At 39.9% G+C, this 22,763-nt stretch overlaps 3 protein-coding genes across 5 annotated transcripts; 1 reads left to right on the forward strand and 2 right to left on the reverse strand.

Moving 5' to 3' along the window:
- Positions 1-5,213: 5,213 nt before the first annotated feature.
- pcna (proliferating cell nuclear antigen) lies at positions 5,214-8,518 on the reverse strand. Its single transcript, XM_034118175.1, has 6 exons — positions 8,091-8,518; positions 6,936-7,033; positions 6,770-6,837; positions 6,488-6,682; positions 5,803-5,926; positions 5,214-5,694 (listed from the first exon to the last, which is right to left on the reverse strand). Exons 1-6 carry the CDS (start codon positions 8,309-8,311, stop codon positions 5,618-5,620), a joined length of 783 nt encoding a protein of 260 aa, XP_033974066.1. The 5' UTR covers positions 8,312-8,518; the 3' UTR covers positions 5,214-5,617.
- Positions 8,519-9,206: 688 nt separating this feature from the next.
- On the reverse strand, positions 9,207-15,764 carry zgc:152830 (uncharacterized protein LOC767682 homolog). The gene is made up of 16 exons (XM_034118370.1): positions 15,621-15,764; positions 14,417-14,458; positions 14,220-14,310; positions 13,659-13,807; positions 13,451-13,559; positions 12,902-13,029; positions 12,718-12,817; positions 12,240-12,315; positions 12,071-12,156; positions 11,597-11,701; positions 11,258-11,333; positions 11,037-11,155; positions 10,870-10,953; positions 10,712-10,769; positions 9,836-10,017; positions 9,207-9,750 (listed from the first exon to the last, which is right to left on the reverse strand). Exons 1-16 carry the CDS (start codon positions 15,629-15,631, stop codon positions 9,613-9,615), a joined length of 1,554 nt encoding a protein of 517 aa, XP_033974261.1. The 5' UTR covers positions 15,632-15,764; the 3' UTR covers positions 9,207-9,612.
- Positions 15,765-16,033: 269 nt separating this feature from the next.
- Positions 16,034-22,529, forward strand: fahd2a (fumarylacetoacetate hydrolase domain containing 2A). Of its 3 annotated transcripts, none has more exons than XM_034117551.1 (8): positions 16,034-16,235; positions 17,379-17,650; positions 18,276-18,492; positions 19,573-19,632; positions 19,705-19,867; positions 20,752-20,860; positions 22,128-22,215; positions 22,405-22,529. In XM_034117551.1, the coding sequence occupies exons 2-8, from the start codon at positions 17,379-17,381 to the stop codon at positions 22,465-22,467; spliced, it is 972 nt and encodes a 323-aa protein (XP_033973442.1). In that variant the 5' UTR covers positions 16,034-16,235; the 3' UTR covers positions 22,468-22,529. The 3 variants fall into 3 exon arrangements, with proteins under 3 accessions (XP_033973442.1, XP_033973443.1, XP_033973441.1); XM_034117552.1 differs by having other exon boundaries at positions 16,162-16,218; XM_034117550.1 differs by lacking the exon at positions 16,034-16,235 and adding an exon at positions 16,246-16,358.
- Positions 22,530-22,763: the final 234 nt, after the last annotated feature.

The following is a 22,763-nucleotide window of genomic DNA, read 5'->3' on the forward strand; positions in this document are numbered from 1 at the left end:
ATCACATTAGTCAAACTATCAACGTTAGTGTAGATAAGAAGCAGAGTGATCATTTACCTGTCATTGTTGCATGCTAGTAGCCTTTAGCTGTCATTGTTACTTCTTTGGTTTGGCCTAGCAGGAAAACTGGAAACATTGTCCGAAGGTAAGACAATCCTCCTACTAGCACTTCGTAGCTTACACATTAAATCTTGTATATTTTATTCCATTTATAAACGTTATTGTAAAAATCAACAGTTTAATATCTACATGTTTCTGTAAGTTTACTGGAACCTGGCAGTGACAATAACTACCCATCATTTGGTGTTCAGCTTTTTAAAAAGTTAAACAAACGAAATATAATAACGAGTCAATAAATGAGATTTATTTATGGCTGGTAAGCGCATTTTTTTTATGTCAGAGCCAGCTGGCAGTAACTTTTTCTCCAGCTGTATTTGTGTTGTGCTAAGCTAAAACAAGCTAAGCCAATGTTGTTTAGCTGTAGCCGTTAGCTTGCATCTTTTCACCTGTCTCCCCATGTCGAGCTCTTTTAAATAGAAACCCATTTCCGCCAAATAAAAAAATTGATACAAATGTAAATTAGTTTAATCATAAAGGTTATCTTTCAAAAAAATATTGTCTAAGTAAAAAAAGTATAGACACGTTCTCCAAATATTGACTTAACAAAAAAATCAATAAACAGTATTTAATTTCATTTCATTGTACAATATTATATTTTGAATTCTGTTCTTGTATATCTTCTATTTACATATAGACCAGATGTCCAGGTGTGCCTCTCCACCTCTGTTCCCTACTTCTTACTTGCTACCCTTTTCCCTCAACCTATCCCAAGGGAGTGCATGTACGTAGACACGTTGTGCCTCTCCACCTCTGTTCCTTACTTCTTACTTGCTACCCCTTATCCCTCAACCTATCCTAAGGGAGTGCATGTATGTAGACACGTTAGTTTAGCTGCTATAGGCTTAGACTGTCGTGGGACACCTTACTTCTTCCTTCTGTCTGTCTGTACCTGTGTACTCTCATGTTCCGAATAACCCAGCTTCCCCCAAATTTCTTTTTGGTGTCTATATCTACGCCGGGATCCTGAGTCGTGGCTGATCCTGTTGATCTCAGACCTATTCTAAAGGGAGCTGACACGTTGTGCCTCTTCACTTTTACTTTCTAAGGGTCAAAGTTCATATGGCGAGGGATTCCTTTGAGCGATATGCGCCGGCCCGTGCCTTACCTTGGACTTCTAATAGAACTGCTCGGGTCTTGATAGATTGAGTGGGAAAGTTCAGGAGATATATGCCAATCTATATATCTCCTAAACTTCCCCACTCCTGTGTCCTGGATCCTCTATCCTGAGTTCTGGATTTGAGTCCTTGACTTCGAGTCGTGGCTGAACCTGTCTCTGCGGTCCTGCCTGACTCTCATCATGCTACTACCCTGATGGCTCCCACAGGATTGTTGACATCCTCGTGGATTCATCTTCTTATTATAGACACATGCATTTCCAAACATTTGGTCCACCTGCGCTGTAAAATGTTATATCTCTTCGATTTACACACGGCATCTATTACACGTCTGTCCGTCCTGGGAGAGGGATCCCTCCTCTGTTGCTCTCCCTGAGGTTTCTCCCATTTTCCCCTTTAAACTGTGGGGTTTTTCTCTGGAGGTTTTTCCTTGTACGATGTGAGGGTCTAAGGACAGAGGGTATCATATTGTCATACTGATATTCTGTACAAACTGTGAAGTCCACTGAGACAAATGTAACATTTGTGATATTGGGCTATATAAATAAACATTGATTGATTGAGATGTCCACATGTCCACATGAAATGCAAATTGATGTAATGTAGACACAGTATCCACTGTTGGTTCATGTTTCAACTTTATGGTAGATATTTATTTTATGTGATGTGATTAAAGCATATTGTAAACTCAGTGAAGGTTGAAGCTACAGAAATCCTCAGACATGTGGTATTTTCAATTTGTAAGACAGAAACTTGACATACAGGATAAATTACCAGGGAAAATGCTCTTCTGCACCTGGCCTAAATACAGGACTGGATATGATCACAACTAACTTTGTGTATCTCTGCAACTTCTGTATTATAGCATGAAGATAGAGCTAACTCAGTTCCATCTGGTGACGAGACTCCCGAAGATCCAATGGTGAGATAACTTAAATATTGAAAATATAGACATTTTATTTTGGTATTGACATATAATGTTTTGTCCTTTTTATTAGATGCATGTATTTGACCCTACCTTCAATGGTGAGAAGAAGATCTATGCTGGTTCTTCAGTTACAATGGCAGCTCTCCTTCTTCTTCTCAAGGCTTTTATCCTGAAACATGGCCTGTCAAAAGCAGCGACCAAACACCTCCTCGAGCTCCTAAACTTTGTGGTGCCCGGATGTGTGCCAAAGTCAGTGTGGTTTTTAGAGAAATACTTTTTTGATTATAATGACAAAACAGAAATTAATTTGTACTGTCCCAGATGTACAAACTACCTCGGTGTTGAACCAGGTAATGAGTGTGGGGTGTGCCAGCAGAGCTTGAACAGATTGCCAATGTCCAATCAAAGCTAGGTAAGCATTTCACAAGAGATGCCTCCATTTCTGATATCAACACTGGAAGTGAATACAGACGCGAGGCTCAGGAAGTTAACACTGACAGTATTACACTAACCTTCAATTGTGATGGCGCCCCTGTGTTCAATTCATCAAAAACTTCAATTTGGCCCATCTTGTGTACTATCAATGAATTACCATTTGTGGATAGATGTAAAAATGTTCTATTGCATACATTATGGTTTGGCAAAGGGAAACCCAGGGGTCACCACCAGAAACTACAGTATGAATTTCAAAAGAAATAATTCAGTAATAGAAACATGAAATTGCGTTGGTATGGTAGAGTCCTTGGTTGTTGTACCAAAACCCTGCAACTGTGAAAGAGGTGCAAACTGTTGTTGCAGAGAACTTCTTGTTTTCTACAAGCAATTGCAGCAGGAAGACATACAGCCAGCTATCTATGATGCAGAGATCCATACAAACATTGCAAAATGTCTTGTAAAAGTAAAGATCTCAAATGAATTGTGTGTATTGACATGTGAGGACATAGTAGCTAAATGTATTGCAATTGAACATGGGGGTAAGTTATATGTGATAAAAATGCCTGTGTTTGAGACAAGTTAAATGTTTGGGGGTTAGCACAAACTGTTGAGTCTCAATTTGTCTCCAGATGTCCACACGGTATGTGTGATGATTTAAATGTGTTTTTCTTTATTCTATTATTGCTTTTTTATAGGACTATTGTATCAATTGGATACATTACCAGTTACCATTTTAGGAAAAACTGAATTTATGATGGCAGATGTCTTGTATTGTATATTGTTATATTGAATACATTTTGTAATCCTCTTTGTTGTTATCTAAACTCACTGTTTGATCATTAACTGTATATTCGAATGCATGTGTGTTTGTGTCTGTGACTGGGTAAATCTGTATGGATATTTCTAAATATGCGAGTAAAACGCCATTTAATATCTGAGGTATCATGGTAGTACCATGGTACTACCATAGTATATGGCATAACTTGATATTTCCAAAAAATACCCTTTCTGAAAAGAATTATTTAATTTTCCATACATTTCATATCTGAAAAATAACGAGGAATGTTCTCAGTATATTGACTCAATAACTCAAAAATGATAAGAAACCTTCTGAAAAATATTGACTTGATAGTTAATTTTTTTTAAACTTTCTTAAACATTATCTTACTCTTTCCAAAATAACGGTAAACTTTCTAAAAATATTGACTTGATATTTGAGAAACGTGTTTTGAGATTGTATACCTTTTTTTCGGAAAGTTTCTCAAAAAAGGTTTACAGCAGGGTTTGTATCATCACTGGAGGATGTGGGCTTCCACACAAAATTCTCTAACGCAGCCCAAACCAAAGAAAATGGCATTCAATTTGACAGGCAGCAATAGATACCAGCTGGTCCCTTTCTATTCCTGTCACAGTATTTCATTTTAGACACTGCTCTGTGTACAGTGGGGAAGTTCAGTTCAGACTGCTGCCAGATGTGCTGCCAGTCAGATTAAAGCTTAGTGAGGATTTAAAAGTGTCTGGCTGCAGAAAAACACATTAACCGGCAGTTTAAGTTAAATCCTTGATTATTCAGTTGTCTCACTGAGCTGCAGGTAAGGTAATGTCAAAATATGTTTTTACTTTGTTGAATAAATGAAATGGATGAGGCAGTTGCAACATGTCCTTGACATTGGTCATAGCTTTGAGAGTTCATCAATCTGATATAACTGACAGGTACTCTCCATCACAACATGAATCCATACCATAGACTGTATATATAGATCCATACCCATTGTCATTTGTTGAAACTCTCGCACAGGGGAAAACTGTCAAATGGAAATTGAGATTAGCCTACATTTCTTCAAAATAAAGACAAATGTGAGCTGACAGGTGATTACGATTTAATAATGTTCTATATTTCACAACAAAAAGAAAAAGTAGAAAAAGAGCACCACCCAGTGGCAACACATGGTTCCTGCGGCAGAGATCAACTCCGGTACCATATTTTGGAAATTGTTCTTAACTTAAAAGTGCTTTTTAAGCACAGATGTCTACAAGTTAAATTCCTCTAGGTACATTTACACTCTGAACGGCTTTGATCGCTTTATTCAAATGGAAGTTTCAGGCTCAGATAAAATCATAGAATTTTTTAGTAAAAAAGCAGAATCAAGCGGTGCCTTCAGTATATTATTTTAGCCACAGCCAAGTAAAGAAGTTGTGCCAAAAGTAGGATTAATTTCCATGTTTCAGTTCATTAAGCTCCACAACCACCATCCTAGTAAATACTTTTTAATGTAATAAATACAAAACATGAATTTCCATACCGGGACGGTTTTGGATTGCACTCAAGATCAAGGAAAGTACAAACAGAATTTTGTTTTACCCAGAATGAAGCCTTACACCGATAGACCTAAGAGTTAGAGTAAAGTATTAATGTTCAGTGAAAGGGTCATCATTAGAGTGATTATGGGGTTTCTTATGATCAAAAGGAGTCCAACAGAGCGCAGAAAGATGGTTAAAAATACTCAAAATCATGACTGGACTTTTAACAAACTTTGATGAGGTCAAACCGAATCCCTTTGAAGACCTGTAGGCACAGCATATGTCCAAAAGTTTTGCACAAAAATAATATTGGAAACAATTTGAATCATTTTATTTATTTTGGATTGAGTCAATGAATACAAAAAACATTTGGGGTTGACTGACGAAACCACAGGAAGTATTTACAAATGCATTATCTACAAGAAGGAATGGGATAGTTGAAATCTGCTTTTCCAAACTGGGCAAAAAGAGACACACAAAAGTTGAAGTGAAGTGTTGGAATATACATCAGGTCTGTCTGTATCACAGCCAGCTGCTTTGAACAGAGTCAAAGCACTGAAGCATCATTCATGCAGCCGACAGCTACACTGCTGTGAATCTCATAGACCTCAGAGAGATCATCGACCACCATGTGATCACTTCAGCCCTTAGATCACTCAGAACAAGTCCCAGTCGCCTGCGTTCCTCTATTATCCCTTTTTGGCCGGTATTGAACAACTTAGGAAGCTTCTTCATCGATCTTGGGTGCCAAGTAGTATTTGACGTGTCCCATATCAGCAATCTTGTACTCCACCACTGTAGAAAGACAACACAAAAAGTTGAGCCACTACAGTTTCAGTTCCGGTCACATCTTTAAAATCCAAACGCAGAGTTTAACTCTGAACACTGAAAAGAAGGACTTACCGAGGGGGATATCAGCGGACATGCTGAGGGTGACGGTCTTGGACAGAGGCGTTGCCTTGGTGAAGAAGTTCAGGTAGTTGAGGGCAAAGATCAACTGGACGGGTTCATTCATCTCAATGGTGACCTGCAAACGGAAAGTAAGAAAAGATGTCCAATTTAACATATTGCCATCACAACAGTTACAGTACAAACGGGCAGCAAATAAACTATTTTAAACTAGCTCAAGGTGACTTCTTAAAATATCTTGTTTTTGTATAACGATATATATTTTTCAATTTGTTAATAATGAAAAAATATGAAACATACATTTGCAGAACTGGCAAAACTATCATAGTCTTTCTATTTGCACATACAAGTAATCTGATTGGAGATGTGATACCTAACCATTAACAGTTGGGCTGCAACTATTGTTTGACCATAATATCAAATTAAACTACTTATTAATTGTATAGTTGGACCATCAATGTTAGAAAAAGAAAAACTGTCCCCACAGTTTTTCAAAGACATTTATTGTAGTAGTTGCTCAGCATAAAACCAAAAGATACTCGTCATGCTAGATTACTGAAAACTCAAACAAATTAAATGCCAATGATGTTTAACAACAGATACTTGTTCTGGCTACACTGTAGATTATTAATACATATATTAAACAACTATCAATATTGTTATTATAATTATTACTCACGGCCTCGTCCTCTTTGTCTACGTTGCTGGTCTGGGACAGTTTGACGTTTCCAGTGCCCAGCTCTCCAGAGGCGGAGAACTTGACTCCGTCCTTGGCGCAGGAGATCATGACGGCGTCACCAATCTGGGACAAGTCACGGCAGATACGGGCAAACTCCCCGGAGGGCATCTTCACCACACAGCTGTACTCCTGCTCCTGAAGGGAGAGACACAGACAGAAAGGTTAGGAACACTGGATGAAATTAAAGCGATTAAAGAAAAGGACATGACGAAAATTACTTACTGGAATACCAAGCTGCTCCACATCCAGATCCATCAACTTCATCTCATAATCTGAGACCTTCTCCTGGTCTGCAAGAGTGAAGAGAAAAGAGGTAAATAAACAATTTGATCCTGATAAGAAAATGTTGTCAAGTTGCTTTGATTCTGCTTTAAAGCCAATAACTTACTGATTGTCTCAAACACGAGTGCGAGTGTGTCTGCATTGTCTTCTGCTCTGAGGGTGATGATGTCTTCGTTTCCTGCGCACTTCAGGATTTTTGACATACTGTACGGGAGAGAAAAAAGCCAAAACTGTTACAAACTAGAAAACATCCAATTTCAAATAAAAAAAAGTTTCAACTTTAAGTGTGTGTATGAATTTCTATTACAATACATTTTCTGAGGGTTTATTTGTTAAGGTTTTGGGCTGATAAGCAATTGTATGATATATCATCATCAATAAATCAGTCAGTTACTTCCCAATTACTTAATTGTGATTGAACATAATACATGTAAAACCTCCAATTTAAAAGTTGATATCTTAACTGATATCTGAAGTGTTTTTGGCAAACCAAATACCTATACAATTACATATTAAAAAGCTTGAAAATAAACAACAATAAATGAACAACGTGTGTGCCTATAATAATCTTGACATGTGGAAACAGATTTAACATCTGTATTTCATATGTTTCTTTATGTAAATAATGGGAAACTGTAATAAAAAGCTCAGTGACTAAAAGCGGGGTGGCAGTGAAACGGAAGTGAAAGTTCCCGGGTTGAAAACAATTCCCGCCATCCCTCCACACGGAAAATTTGGCGCTCAAATGACGTCGCGACATAAATGACAATGCAGCTGTCGCCTGCACTGCACCAAATGTAAAGTTATTGAACACCCAAAATGAAAAGTATTGTTAAGCCAATCGGGCTATTTGTAAATAGTTCAGGCACAAACTTCACGATTTTAACACAGAGAGTGAAGAGTTAACTTTACACTCTAGTAGAGACATGCCCGGGCAATATTCCGCCAAGATGGCCACCATCTTTGTAAGCTTCAGATAATAGACAGTTCATTTATGCTAATAAAAGAAACTAAAGCGACGGGTTTCAAAGTGTGCGACGCTAGAAGTTTGTGAGGAGCATTAAAAACGAGCACACAAACCAAACCTCTGTTGTTCTTAATGAATTCAAACAGCGCCAAACTTCAGCAACTCGACTTGTCAAACTAGTGTGACATGAGTCAGCAAATGCATCATTTATATGCGAGCCAACATCCTAAACAACGCAACAGATGTACCACTTGAATGTTTTCTGGCCTAAATGAGCTTTAAAGTGTGCTGCACCTGCTGAGGTTGACTCCCATGGCGAGGTTTCTGTCGCAGCGGTACGAGTCAAAGCCGTCGTGCCGCAGGGTGAGCTGCACCAGCGAGACGTGAGAGGAATCCATGCTCTGCAGGGAGATGCCGGACGAGCTGACATCCCAGCAGGCCTCTGTGATCAGGTCCTTCAGAGCCTCCAGCACCTTCTTCAGGATGGATCCCTGCACCAGGCGAGCCTCAAACATGGTTGCTTTGGAGTTTTAAGTCTGCGTAGATTCAAACTAAGAGATTACTCGCGTTACTCCGGCAGTGTGGAGGCTGGCAAATTGAGTTATCACCGAGTGTGAGAGCAAGAAACTCCTTAAGAAGTTCAGTCTTTGTGTTGTGAGCTGGCAAAAGTGCAGCACGCAGACACCACTCTCACTGCAGAGGAAGGTTTGAGCTGTAAGCGCGCGCTAACGTCAGTATATAATGACTCGGCGTTTTTGCGTCATTTCCGTGTCCGTTGTTGGTACGTCACAACCGCGAACATCAGTGGTGGGCACTGCTGTCCGCCATGTTGGAGAGGACAATTCTGTAAAGAGCAGATACCATGGATGTATTCAGACATAACGACAAAAAAAACAACTTTATTCAAGTCAGGGAGTCAAAAGTCAATTTAAAGAACTTTCCGAGTTTGCTTTGACCCTTTTGCTAAAATAACAGCAGGCAAATGTCCAAATAACAAACATTGATTCTATTTATCCGACAAAATGTAACTTATTATATTGCGAGGATAATGGACTGTGTGTGGCTGACTATTATTATTCTCCATTACCCCCTAGTTTTTGTTTTAAATAAAAAATGTGCCACGTTGCAACCCCAAACCAATATCTTAAACACATGGTTGTAATTTTTTTTTTACCCCAAATACATTAGCGAATATTCTGTTCCAAACCATTTTACAACTTCAACAACTACAGGACTTTCTTCCTTCTGCCAAGCAGTTCAAAATAAAATACCTTGCTGAATAATATGCCAATACCTTAAGTATGGCATAGTATGTCTGCTTCTTATACTCCTCCCCTGATTCTGAGGAATCTTATGCATGTTATGCAAACATGCGCAACTACTAACTATATAGAAAGAAGACAGAGAACATTTTAATTTCAAATGTTGTTTTATTAATCATTTAGAAGTGATTGGTTTCACTGACACACAGCATCCCACACAACCCCTGTTTGTCGCACACATACAGACACGAATAAAAAGGATAGTATTTTAATACTGCCATTTAACCCCTGAGTATATTTACGCATGTTGATTTAGGCCAGGGTCATTGAGACTTGATGTAGACAGTACAAACTTCACAAGATCTTAGAAAGGGAGTGAAGAATATTCTTGCAGAAAAAAGTTATCAGAGTGAACACATTGTAAGGAATGTCAGACAGAAACATTGCACTATTTGCAATATGTGTTGTGGCAGGGATTTCATTTTTCATTTGGACGGTTCCAAATGTGTGTTGGCATAGAGTGCAGAAGATCTTTATGTTCCTGGTGTATCCGTTTAGAGACTATCAGAGAGGATGTAGTGGGTTGCCATGGCGAGGATGGGGGATCCTGTTGGGACCCCTGGGAAAGGACCGCTGGACCCGGCGATGTCAACGTGGGAGTACGGCAGAGGGGCCTTAGAGTCCACACCGTGCTGGAATATAAGTTATCATACAAGTTAATTACATTAAATTCTTCATACTTAGAGTTATATTATTATTATGACAAAGTGTGAGTACCTTGTCGAGCCCAGAGGCCATGATGAGGAAAGCTGCAGGGGTCTGATGTCCGCGAGGTGTAGCGGAGGACGGCAGGTTGTTGCACTGCAGAATGTCCTCATACTCAGACTTTCCCTTGTGGAACTCGTAGTCCTCTCGTCTGATGGTGGACACCTCGAACACATCGCCCAGCGCCTCTCCAGCTGCATGAGGGAGGAGGGAGAACAGGTGTTTGTTGTGATGGAGGAAATAAAGCTCTCTGAAGCATCAAAGATATGAAGCAGTTGTGCTGGAAATCATTTATTGTATAAATAAGTATTTAATACAATCCACATGGCTGCATCTGCTGCACAGTCCATGGCATTGCAAGTCATGATGAATATATAATACCTAAGAACAGCCTATATGTCTTAACAGGGTTTGACCAAAAACCCATTCATTTTATAATGATATTTAACAAAGAAACGCATTGACTATTTGTATTTGGGAATAAGTAATACATAGTTGATGATCCTTTAAATCACTGTCATTTATACAAATACATCTTTATTAATTTGCTTACAATCAACAAACAATAAATTGATTAAATTATTATTTAGTTTTTTTGCTAAACTCTCAATTTGCTCAAGGCAAAGAGTGCATTTAATTACCTTTAGGTAAGGTTATCCGTATAGTTTGACAAAACAATCTGTGCTAGCTTTTTTCTGGAGTTTTCAGCTGCATTTCAAAGTCTTCATCAGCAGGTTGCCATATGTGTTTTATACCTGAGGTCACATTATTACCTGTTTGCTGATGATGGTCATGATAAGCAGCTCAAAGTCCTTGGAAAAACCTAAAAACTGTTCCTCATGTCAAAAATGAACTTTCACAGTTAAATTCTTCCTAAAGTTCTCTCACCTTTCTGCCACTGAGCAGCGTTTTTGTTGCGATGGGCTGGCCCGTTATCCATGATGATCTAAACGGAAACAAATGATTAATATCTCAATCTTTAACGTCTTTTCATCCAGAGTTAGTAATCTCATCTCAGTTTGTGGCAGTATTTCAGCAGGACTCACAGAGTAATCGGGTCCCATGGCTCTGATGGCGTGACCGGTGAGAGTAGCGATGGTAAACAGCTGAGGACACTTCTCAGTAGCTGCCTGCAGACACACAATTCAGAGTGAGAAGACCAAAAAAGGAGTTTAAGATTTACAAATACTGTATTAAAAAGGGGTGCAGTGACCTTCTCCTTCATCTCACAGAGCAGGTCCACCATCACCATGCGTCCCTCAGCATCAGTGTTTCCCACTCGCACTCTGCGGCCCGCACGGGAGACCACCAGCTCATCGGCCACATAGCAGTCTGAGGAAACACACAGACACACAAAGACGATGTCACACAGATCCTACTCATAGAAATGCATACAGCAACATGCACAATGGGAAAAAAGTGGATAAAACTGACCTGAACCGACACTGTTCCTGACCATGGCCATGGAGCCGATGACCTTCAGGTGTTTTGGCTTCAGCTTGGCTAAAATCTAGAGAGCAGGAGTGGGTTAGGAAAGAAGGATAGCTCCAAACTTACAGCAGAGGCATTACATTTCCAAGTTTCACCATCCATGTTTAATCTCTGTCTCTTAAAATTAATCTCTTTTCACCTCAGATGCTTTTTGTTCATCTTGACTGAGAGCATTGTGATATTCGTCCCCCCATGTTGATTTTTAGTTCAAGTCGTGAGGTGCAGACCTCTCCGAAAGTTTAATATTCAGCGGCAGAGAGGTGAGGGGGTGGGTTTGTTTACCTGGAAGAAGCCGGCCACAGCAGCAGCTCCACACTTGTCCCTGTGCATCCCGGCCATGAAGCCCCCGGCCTTGATGTCGGCTCCGCCTGTGTCGTAGGTGATACCCTGGAAAAAACCGCCAGTCATTTTTAAGCAGTCGGTCACACAGATAGAATACATGCTACATTTCTGACAATACTTAAACAAACCCAATGTTCCTTCAATACATTTCTCCCTGATTAGCTTGAAAGAAGTGCTGCAACTAAAGCTTGTTATGTTTGCTGAATTTATCATTCATAATTGTTTAGTAGATGAAATGTCAAAAATGTGTTAAATAAAGCCTTGCTGATGACATGAAGACAACTTACCATCATATCAAATGTATCATGTTAAATGTACAATGTTTTAAGGGACACTTCTTTGTTTCTATTAATAAATAACCTTTTTTGTATGTTAAAGCGGTTCACATGCAGCAGCCGGGCAGTCTCCTCTCACCTTTCCCACCAACATGAGCGTTGTCTGGATCGGCCCCTCTCCGCAGTACTGCAGCTTGATCACTCTGCCCTTGTGACGAGGGACACCTGTAGGAGGAGAAGCCATGAATAGGTGTGGGAATAGCTAAAATCATTTCAATAAGTGATCAAAACAGATTAAGTTCTCGTACTGTCGGCACAGCGGTTGACTGCAGCCAGACAGGGGTACTCTTTCTCCAGCACCTTCACGCTGCTCACCACTTCCACCTGGAGATTACAAAAACATTGTTTACAAAAACTTGCTTTACATTAAAGAAGAACCAAACTCCCACAAAATTGTCCTGGTCTGCGATTTAAAATTGTTTCTACACATTTTTCCTGATTTTCTGTGTCCAGAGCGTGTTCTGCTCGCGTGACAACAGCGTTCATGCAACAGGACTGTTAATACCTTGCTGAATAAAATGTGTACATATATGAAAGAGGCATGAATGTTATGTGTAGGCGAGACGAAAGCCTAAATGGAGCCAGTGATAAAGGAGAGCTGCTGAAAAAGGTACTTGAGTAAAGAAAGCGTTTGACAGGCTTGTGACAGTGTTATGATAAAGTCAACAGTGATAAAAACCTCTTGATAAAAAAACAAGAGAATCAGGACATAATGTTTCCTGCTACCTTCACAGGGCTGTCCTTGAAGAGTTCCTGGACATATTCAGCGGCGCGAGGAGCGGCCATGCGTTCAGGGTCAGAGCCACCGATGTCCCGACAGGCCAGTCTGAGGGGGGACAGAGAGCTGCTGGTGAACCAGGGAACATCACAACATGAGCCACTTTAACAGGGACTGAAGCGTGTGACCCACCTGCCACTCTCCAGGGCGTCAGCCAGCTCCACCAGCCTCTTCCCATGAGCCTCCTGGGCTGCCCACAGACCCAGGACACACACCTTGTGGTCGCTCGCTTTCACATTCCACTCCCTCACTTCCAGGGGCTGTGGGGGGGAAAGATGAGAACAATAGAGTATTTCTACCATGCATATATTTGCCTTTCCAGATCTAGTATTTAGGTGGATTTGGTGGGATTTAAATCTGCATCATAATGATAAGTAAAAGATGAGGTGTTTAGCATTGCAGTCGAAAAAAAAAATATATATATGTTTTTTATTAAAATGAAATGTGTAATACAGTACACCAAATAGATTTGGTGTATTACAGATTATTTTGTTACAGCACCAGTGTGCTCAACACTAAAATACAAATACTTAAAAAGTGGAAAAGAGTATGTATATTTCAGTTGTAGTAGCTGAAGACAAAGCAACCTTAACGACTACTTTAAAATCACTACACTTGTAGTCGAATCATAGAAACGGAGCCTCTCTGTCAGCTCTGTATGAGCAGGAGTTATTTTCTCACCATGTAGAGAGCCTGAAGTGCTCCGAGTGCAGCCACCATGCTGCTGTTCTTGTAGTCCTTGTGGGGGGGGCAGACTAGCAGGGGGCGCTGCATGCCGGCCTTCAAGGCCCTGAGAGGACACACAGGTGAGTGAGACAAGTAAAGAAACCTGGAAGTGAATCTGGAATATGACACACTAACAGGGGGAAATAATCTTCCATCAACTGACCTCTTGATGCCGTTGCAGGCTGCATCACTGAAGCGCCGCACGTCGTCATAGTCACGGTTCAAAGGGCCGGTGGAGGCAAAGACCAGGCGGTTACCAGGGAGACCAGGCACCTTCAGGATGACCACCTCCTGCCCCAAACTACTGTCCACCTAGAGGAGGAGCAGAAGAGGAAAGTGTCACACACTACACCTGAAGCAGCAACACTTAATAAGAACGTATTAACCCACATCTTGTTAGACTTTACAATCAAAACAATGCAAGACAAAATAAAGCTTCACCATCTTATTCTTATAATCAATTTTGTTCACAGTATCAGTAAAAGATGACCCTTTGAAATGAATGAAGCAGTCTTCATTGTTTATAAGATGGTTAAAAATATTTGCAGTATTACATTTTATTAAGATTTGTTAATATCATGAAGACATTTTGCTAATTTAAAGTCCCAAAATCGTCCTACATAAGAATGTTTTTCAGTCCTACATAAGAATGTATTGTCATGTCAATTGATTCCAGATATGATAGCTCCAAAGGAGGCTCAGGTGAGATAATACATGGACTTACAGAGCTGTAGTCCTGCAGCGGTGCCTTCAGGAACTCGAGCTCGGATGGCAGCGGGTCATGGCTCTGGGTCACCAACACGATGCCATCAAAACTAAGAACAAAGAAAACAACATCATCTAACAAACCTGTAAGAATGAATTAAAAACAACCTACCAACTCCATGGCATTAGGAGGAAGTGCAGCATCTTATTACTCACTTCTGGTTTTTGAGGTCGGAGGTCCATTCAATGGGCTGGACGCTGCACAGAGAAACATGCAAAGAAAAGTTATTTCCTCTTCTTGTAGGAGCACTGTCAGCAAAAGTTGAGATAGCTCAGACAGAGTGATGCAATAAGTGTCTCAAATCGGTTTCTATAATGCAGGTTAACGATAACGGAGAGGGTCAAAGTGTGGAAACATGTAGACCTTTGAGATCCGCTTCAGCTTTTAAAAGAGTGGGACAGGCAGTGGAGGAATGTGACTAATTACATTTATTTAAGTAGCATTTTGAGTTACTTTTGTTTTTAATGCTACTTTATTATTCTACTCCACTACATTTATCTATCTTTTTCTAGAGCTGGAATTACAGGGTATTTTGCAGATTCAGATTTAATATAAATTGGTATGGTTATTATAAGTAACCCAGCTAAATCTAGAGTAATCAACCTTTCTCCCTCTTTAACAGCTGGAACATTAAAGGGATGAACACATTAATGCATCAGTAAATGTAATCCTCTAATAAAATATATTTGCTTTTCATATATTTTCTGCCAACTCTTAGTAAACATTTGAATGAATGATAACAATGTATTTCTAACCTGTGGTATAACTGCTTCTTAAGTTAAAGGATCTGTGTGTACTTTGTCCAACACTGGTGACAGGATCATTTGTTCTTCCCCAATCAAAACGGTGTACTTAGCACGCACATCATGAGGGGCATTGTCCACAGTTTGTGTATGATAATGATGTGAACACGTTAATAAGTCCGTTTAAAAAAAAAAACATGGCCAGAGATGTTTGGTATCATGTGACAATTGCGCAAAGGAAGTCAATTCAAGCTGAAAGTGAAAATCAGCAGAAAAAGAGAAAATGACAAAAAGCCTGTGTGGGCCCGTCTAGTGTAAACTGAACCCATAAATAAGCAGATCTACTGCAACATGAGAGGATCAGATTATATACATTGCTCTGCGAGTGAATCCACAAATGAAGCACCACAGCACAGATACATTAATTCACCAACCTTAAAATGTAATGATTAAATAAATCCAGTTGAATAAATGACGACATAAAACACAACTACCAAACAATACCCTCTCAGGGTTTTCACCGAGTTTTCATGCACAAAGCTGCACGTTAGAAAACATCTAAAGCCTATCAAGCATCAGGCAGGTCAAGTTAAAATAAAATCTGATGTAATCTCACCTGGTGCACATTTTAATCCTTCCACTCTGGTCTCTTCAGGGTGAAAGAGACAGCTGATAGCCGGCGACAACGGCTCCTTCCCTTCTGTCTCTCCGGTTGGTCACATGATCCGTTAAAATGCACCCTGCTGCCTTCGCGGGCTTTCCGGAGCTCGTAATCCCAACGATCTGAGTCGTAAAATGCTACCTTTCGTGTGTTTAAATAGTCAGTAGTTTCTTAAGGACCCAGATGAAGTACCTCAAGTGTATTCTAGCAAAGATACGCTAATTCAATGTTGTTTGTTGGTCCACAAAACTGCACATATTTATTGTAATTGCGGTGGTTGTGTGAACATTTGAAAGTTCCCATTGCACATGAAGGCGCAATAAAGGATAGAGTAGGGAATTGTAGTTTCCAGAGTTTATTCAACAAAAGCGCCATTCAGAAGATTTTAAAACCAACACATAATTTATTTATTTACAGCATATTACAAATATGACTGCTACACTCTGCCGTTAGCTTCCGTTGAGTATCCATATCGCGTCCTTACAGGACTGACCTCATGAAAGCAATAACCGGAAGTAGTTTAAAAAAGTGTTTTCTGTGCAGAACCGGGGAGGCAAGACAGTACAAAGGGCAAGTACGAAGCACCACCTGACCTGGTTATTCAGTGGCAGATAACAGTGTCACACTCCTCCTTAAATTACATTTGATCTCAGGTTTAAAAATCATATTGCCAAGCTTCTGTTCGAGCTGCAGGTAGGCAGAAGTTACTCTCGGTGCAGCTGTTCATGCCTTTATGGTCCTCGTTATGATTAACAGCGTTATTATTAATTGATAGCCGGCTCTGATAAGTGTGCATTGTTGCAGATATGCTGACAAATTAGGTCAAGTACAAATCCTGTCAGCTTCAAACCGAAAATCTAGTTTGTGTAGCTAGTATAGCTCAGGACACTATGAGTTTCTTACAATTTTAAACTTTTCTTTTGTAAAGTTTATTTCAGAGAAGCTCAGAAGAAATCTTTTTGAGCCTGGAAATTTGATAAGTTCGTTTTAATTTTCTAGGGAACATACAAAAGTTGTGTGTCCAACCTTTCGTTTTTGCATTATATTCAGCTTTTCAGCCGCTTTTGTCTAAACTAACCCCAATGTGTTTCATAAGGACATGGAGATTGTGTAAGTCCACAGCTAGTGAGTAGTAAATGGGTAAACTACTAACACATACATCTAAGAGGATAAGTAAATACACCCATGGGTAGACTGAACTGTAGTCTGGGCCAGCATTTAATGACCGCACAATTATTATCCAAATTCAAAACATTTGAGCTGAATAATTGGAATCAACTTTTCTTCTAACGAACAATCTCAATTTTGTTTTGATATGCAACTCAGCTATGCCGAAACATGAAGCTAAGTTTGTCTAATTCCATCATACACATTTGCACACAAATGTACTGTCAGCTGTGGACAACAAATCCACCAAACTAAAACATAAACTACATTGTTTGTGTTATCAAAGGAAAATGCCAAAGCGTAGAAATCAGTTGCATAGCTCTATGTGACAACACCCAGCATCAACTTTACAATTTCTGAAAACGTGCTGGTGTCCACTATTGTATGGCACTTGACATGTTGTGAATTGACATTAAAGGGCAATACATAATTTATGTAAGCCTATAAGACCCCTTCAGAGAAATTAATCTAATTTGCTGTATTTTCTTTTCTCTGACATTTTCCTCCTCCTCTCCTAATCACTTCTCCCTCCTGTATCGTCCACAGATGAGACTTCCTCTTCGCTCTTTTAGCATCTTCAGGAGTTTAATTTCTCACAGGAAACAAACATCACACCCTCAGAGGCGAGGCTTGAGCGGCGTAGGGATGCGTCTAGTGCAGTTTCATCGCCATGGTGAGGAGGGAAGCATCAGAGTGGGGGTGGAGCAGGGGGACGGGGGGCTCGGCGTGGTGGACCTGAAGGCCTTTGACCCCTCCATGCCCTCCACCATGAGAGAGCTGCTGGAGCTGGGAGACGAGGGTCTGCAGTGTGCACAGAGGTATCAGACATCCAGTCTCAACACATATCTTTCCTGTTTCCATGTACATTTGCTCATAAATTGCCGTCTTCTTCGTCATGATTGAACATCAGTCATAATTATCTTCCCTAATTATCACATCCCTCTTCCTCCTAAACATCTTCTCAATAAATCTTCCAGGTTACCTTAATCTTCTTAAATGTGCATGTTTCTTTCCTGAATAGATCTCTCAAATCAACATCCTTCTTGCTTAATCATTTCCATCTTTTATCTTCTCTTCATAAATTGTCAGCTTTTTGTATGTTGAACATATCCTTGTTAAACCCTCTTCATAAATTACACTCATTGTAAAACACAGATGGTAAATCACCATCTTGCTCAATCAACTAAATTGTCCTCTTCTCAAATCACCATCTTGTTCCTCCCTTAATTAACAATTCATCTTCTTGATAAATCATCTCTCCTAAATCATTAAAACCATCATCTTGTGGAGAAAAAACATCGTGTTCCTAAATGGATTTGTTGAATTAGCGTCTGTTTCCTACAACTTAATCTGCCTCAACATCGTTGTCATACTCTGCCATAAACGTTCACATCATTGTGTTCTCACTTCTCCTCCCACCTTCTTCCTCCTCCTCTTCCTCAGAGCCTTGTCCTCGGGTCAGTGTGTGTTGCAGCGGTCAGACATCCGGCTGTTGTCTCCTGTGTTGGCCCCGGAGAAGGTGGTGTGTGTGGGCATGAACTACCGGGACCACTGCCTGGAGCAGGACGCCCCCATCCCCAAAGAACCAATCATCTTCAGCAAATTTCCCAGCGCCATCACCGGGCCGTACGACGACATCATCCTGCCCCCGGAGAGCCAGGTGGGAAACGTTAGTTGTATGTCACTTCTGAACAAAAAAAAGGTTATTTATGTGTTTTACAACAAGAAAAAAGAAAGGGAAGAGATTAAAGATACACAGGGGACTACAACTAAGATAAGATAGACAAAGTCAGACAAATGCCTTTGACGTTGCTTTCTAAAGATGTGTATTGGTTCGTTTTTTAGGAAGGATGTTTCAGGGACATTTAGTTTTCAGCCTTCTGCTCCTCGCTGTGGTCAGAGGGCTCAAAGACTCTTTTAAAATCAATACTAGAGAGCAGAGAAGCTGAACCGGTGTTATGTGTGATCTGTGTTTCTGCAAAGCTGCAGTTGAGCTAGAGAAGATTTGTTGAGGCAGTTGAACAAGGCGTTGCAATAATCAAAGCGTTATGTATAGAGGCATGAATGAATTGGATTCCAAATATTTATGTTGAGTTGTGTTTCTTAATTTAAAAAAGTTTCTTTATGTAATTCAAGTGGGACTGAACCAGAGATTTTGCACTTGGCTGAACATTCAGATTCAGTTGGAAAAAGTCAAAAGTAATTACAATTCTTAACATTTTAACAAGCAGATGAATTCAATTTGAGTAATTGTGCAGTGCGAAGAGAAGCATAAGCAATCAAAACTATCCACAGGAGATGGATGACTCATTTTGCCCATCTTGAACAATTTAGCTTATTTCTTGTCTTAGAATCATAGACTTTATGAAGCTTATGGGTCAAGACTAACCTCTCTTCTTTTGTAGGATATTATAGATAGAGATGAATACATGTACTGTATGAATGTCTCTTCATGTAGTTTTTGAAAAGTCCATACCAATTTAAATGTATAGTTGGTACATGCTTTTTTGGGGTAGCACTTTTGAAGTTCATGGAGACCAAATCAACATCTTGTTTATATTGACAGAAGATGATGTGTGGTTATGAATGTCTTTTAAAAATCTAATTATTCAGGATATTACGTTTGAACTTATTAGAGCTGTCTAAGCAGCATATGGAGGCAATTTTAATATCCATATAATTTTCAATGCACAAATATACTTTACTTATAACTTTATTTGATGGATGTTTGGGACTGCAGGAGGTGGACTGGGAGGTGGAGCTGGCCTTTGTGATTGGACGAAGAGGAAAACACATCAAGGTAAAAGTCTCATCATCATCATCTTATGATTGGTGGTGAAGCATCTGTTGACGCCTCTTGCTTCTCGCTCAGGAGGAAGACGCTCTCTCTTACGTGGCCGGCTTCACGGTGGCCAACGACGTCAGCGCACGAGACTGGCAGATGAAGCGCAACGGGAAGCAGTGGCTGCTGGGAAAAACGTTTGACAGCTTCTGTCCTCTTGGCCCGGCATTGGTGACCACTGACGCTGTGAAAGGTGAGAGTGAAAGAGAACGTCAGCTGAGAGGGAGGCAGATGGGGCAATCATGCAATTATGATAATAGTTCATAAAAGTCAGAATGGATTTATTTGGTTTGAAAACATTCCTGATTAATGTGTGTTATCTTTATAGCATCTTTATGTGGTGATATCAATCTAGAGTACATAAAATGTCAGATTAAGTCCAGAATATGAATATTCAGGCTCAACATGATGGCTTACACCATTACTGTCCCTGTAATACAAAATCATTATAATATTTCACATCGTTTTTTCTTCGCTCTGTGTATAGAACTGTATCTGCAAATTAAAGAGATATTTAAGGGACTTGACAAAGGCCGTGTTTTATTTAATGAGATAAAGAAAGACAAACTAATCAGTTTGATTCTATAGGATTACTCGCAGCTCTTCTGAATGTATACAAATATTTTTCGCTACTAATACCAGAGTTGATCCCACTTAGTTTGTTAAAATTATAATGGCTACTATTAGGTTTAATTTGAATTTTGACACCCTTTTCACAGCACACTAGTCAAAGAATGAAAGACAGCCAATGGGTAATATTAGTGTAATAAATGATCTTTATTTAGCATAATATGTAATGACCTACTCAAAGTTCTTTCTCTAAAATTGACACGGTAGCATTGGTGAGTGTTTTCTGTGAAAAAATATAATTCCGTCATCCGTGTTAGCTTTAGTTTGTAAAATATAAAAGATATTCAGGAGCTTTTATTAATACCTATTCAAGTCCTAGTTTTGATGCAACAAAATGTGCCTTTTTTAATTTAATATAACTGAGTTTCCTTCAGTTGAGTTCTAAGTGTCAAACAGGAAAATAACATATATATTAAGATGCTGTTTTTTTTGTGTCATTCCTCGCAGACCCCCACAGTCTGGGGGTGCGCTGCCTGGTGAACGGAGACACGGTGCAGAGCAGCAACACGGATCAGATGATCTTCAGGACGGAGGCGCTGGTCGCCTGGGTCTCAAAGTGAGTCCTCTGTTCATTCTGCTGATCATGTGATGTCGTCTTTTTGCATGTTTTATCTCAAAGGTCCCCTATTATGCAAAAAATGCACTTTTTGATGTCTTTTATACATAAGTATGTTTTCCCCGGTGTGTCAGGGAACTCACAAAGTGTCAGAAAATACAACCCTCTCTCTTTTCCTCCGTACCCAAATCTCTAAAAACGGTGGTTCAACGGAGCTGATCCAGATTTGCGTCCGATATGACGTAATATCGGAAATGTGGGCTGGCTTTACGCCCACGGCCCTATCAGAAACAATGCGCGACGTGTTTTGGACATAATATGGTCTTTGTTTACATTAGCAAGCATCGCTAACACTCAGAGCTAACGCTGTACTGGAGAGAGCATGTGTAAAAAAGCAGGAAATAAAAAAAGGAACTTACCTTGTGGTAAACCTGTGAGAAAATAAGCATTTGAGCGCCATACTGTTTCAGAAATAATCCTTGATGCAGTTTGGAACATGATATGGCATGTAATCACGGCAGCGTTTAGCTGAGTATCTGGGTAGAATTCTCCTGCATAAGCTTTTTATTTTTATTTTCAAAGCTACGGACACGGAATCAGCACTTCTCTAACAGGGCTGAAATAGAGGGGTATGAGGCATTGCTAGAACGGGTGATCTGTTTGGTATTTTGAGCAAAACACTTTAGGGACATGTTTTTTATATACTGTATGAGAACTATAGAATATGCCTACAAATAGTATAAAGGAGGAGACCTTTAATACAGATGAGACATCATTTATTCAGGCCTTATACATTTTTCTGCTTTACTAGCTGAATGCAAAGTTTCTCTTTGAGAAATTATGCATATCAGATCATGTTTGAAATTAATTTATTAAGAAGGAGCACTGTGTGAGCAAAGTGCCTTTCCTCTTTATGGACTTGAGGCAGAAAATTAAAACATGCTTCAACAAAGACTCACGCACCCTTTTAGCCCTGCAGCACCCTGAATACCTGCGCTCAGATCTCAGATGCTTGGCCTCTCCCTCCTCGCCTCACTTACTGGTGACAGGGCCTGTTGTTCTGTAATAATGGCCGCCCACAGCACCAATCACTGGATCTCTGTATTCACAAGGCTACACTGGGAAGTTATTGTTTTGCATGCCATTAGCAGATTTAAATGTGTGTACCTACTCCACATGGCAAACTCTCCACAGTGAACAGCAAGTCATCCCCATTCCTGCTCCTGAATCTGAAACTCCACTTCCTTTCTTCTTCTTCTCCTCTCAGATTTGTGACCTTGACTCCGGGCGATGTTTTCCTGACCGGCACTCCTCCAGGCGTGGGTGTGTTCAGAAAGCCACCCATCTTTCTCAAGGTGATTTACTGTGGGAAACTGAGATTAAAAATAAATGTTCTACAAGAAGGCACATATTTGTATCTTTAGCTGTGTTACTCACTTTAACCAAATAACTTAGTGGCTACATGAAATGTGTTTATTCTATGATGCAGAGTTAAAGCACTCTGTATAGTCTGTAACATGGTTTTAACTGTTTTTTCCTTACAGAAAGGAGACGTGGTGGAGTGCCAGATAGACCAATTGGGCTCGGTTATCAACAAAGTCGTCTGAATCCGGAGACAATCTGCTGCCAAATAAATAAACTGCACTTCTGAAGCACTGAACACAATTAATTACTATTGTACCGATCGTTTTTTATTGATATTTTCTTCCTTCTGAAAGAATGCGAGTAAATCAGCTGTAAATGCGTTTAAAATGTACATTTTCTGATCAATGTTAATGGTATTTTGCTGTGAGGTAAAGAGCACAGTATTTGTACTACATGTAGTTACATGACTCAATGCGCAGTGACCCCTGTTATCGAGTCATCACTAGCTGTAAAAATACCCCTCGATCCGCAGCCACCC

Source organism: Trematomus bernacchii, unplaced genomic scaffold (assembly GCF_902827165.1).
Source record: "Trematomus bernacchii unplaced genomic scaffold, fTreBer1.1, whole genome shotgun sequence".
Lineage (NCBI taxonomy): Eukaryota > Metazoa > Chordata > Actinopteri > Perciformes > Nototheniidae > Trematomus > Trematomus bernacchii.

Coding starts and splice junctions, on each gene's coding strand:
- pcna (XM_034118175.1), bottom strand. CDS start 8,311: ATGTTTGAGGCTCGCCTGGTGCAGGGATCCATCCTGAAGAAGGTGCTG. Junction 7,034..8,090: donor ATGGGAGTCAACCTCAGCAG/GTGCAGCACACT, acceptor TCTCCCGTACAG/TATGTCAAAAATCCTGAAGT. Junction 6,683..6,769: donor TGGAGCAGCTTGGTATTCCA/GTAAGTAATTTT, acceptor CTCTCCCTTCAG/GAGCAGGAGTACAGCTGTGT.
- zgc:152830 (XM_034118370.1), bottom strand. Junction 12,316..12,717: donor TCAAGGACAGCCCTGTGAAG/GTAGCAGGAAAC, acceptor TGTAATCTCCAG/GTGGAAGTGGTGAGCAGCGT. Junction 11,702..12,070: donor CGCTCATGTTGGTGGGAAAG/GTGAGAGGAGAC, acceptor GGTTTTTTCCAG/GGTATCACCTACGACACAGG.
- fahd2a (XM_034117552.1), top strand. CDS start 16,162: ATGAAAGCAATAACCGGAAGTAGTTTAAAAAAGTGTTTTCTGTGCAGA. Junction 18,493..19,572: donor TCCTGCCCCCGGAGAGCCAG/GTGGGAAACGTT, acceptor TTGGGACTGCAG/GAGGTGGACTGGGAGGTGGA. Junction 19,633..19,704: donor GAAGAGGAAAACACATCAAG/GTAAAAGTCTCA, acceptor CTTCTCGCTCAG/GAGGAAGACGCTCTCTCTTA.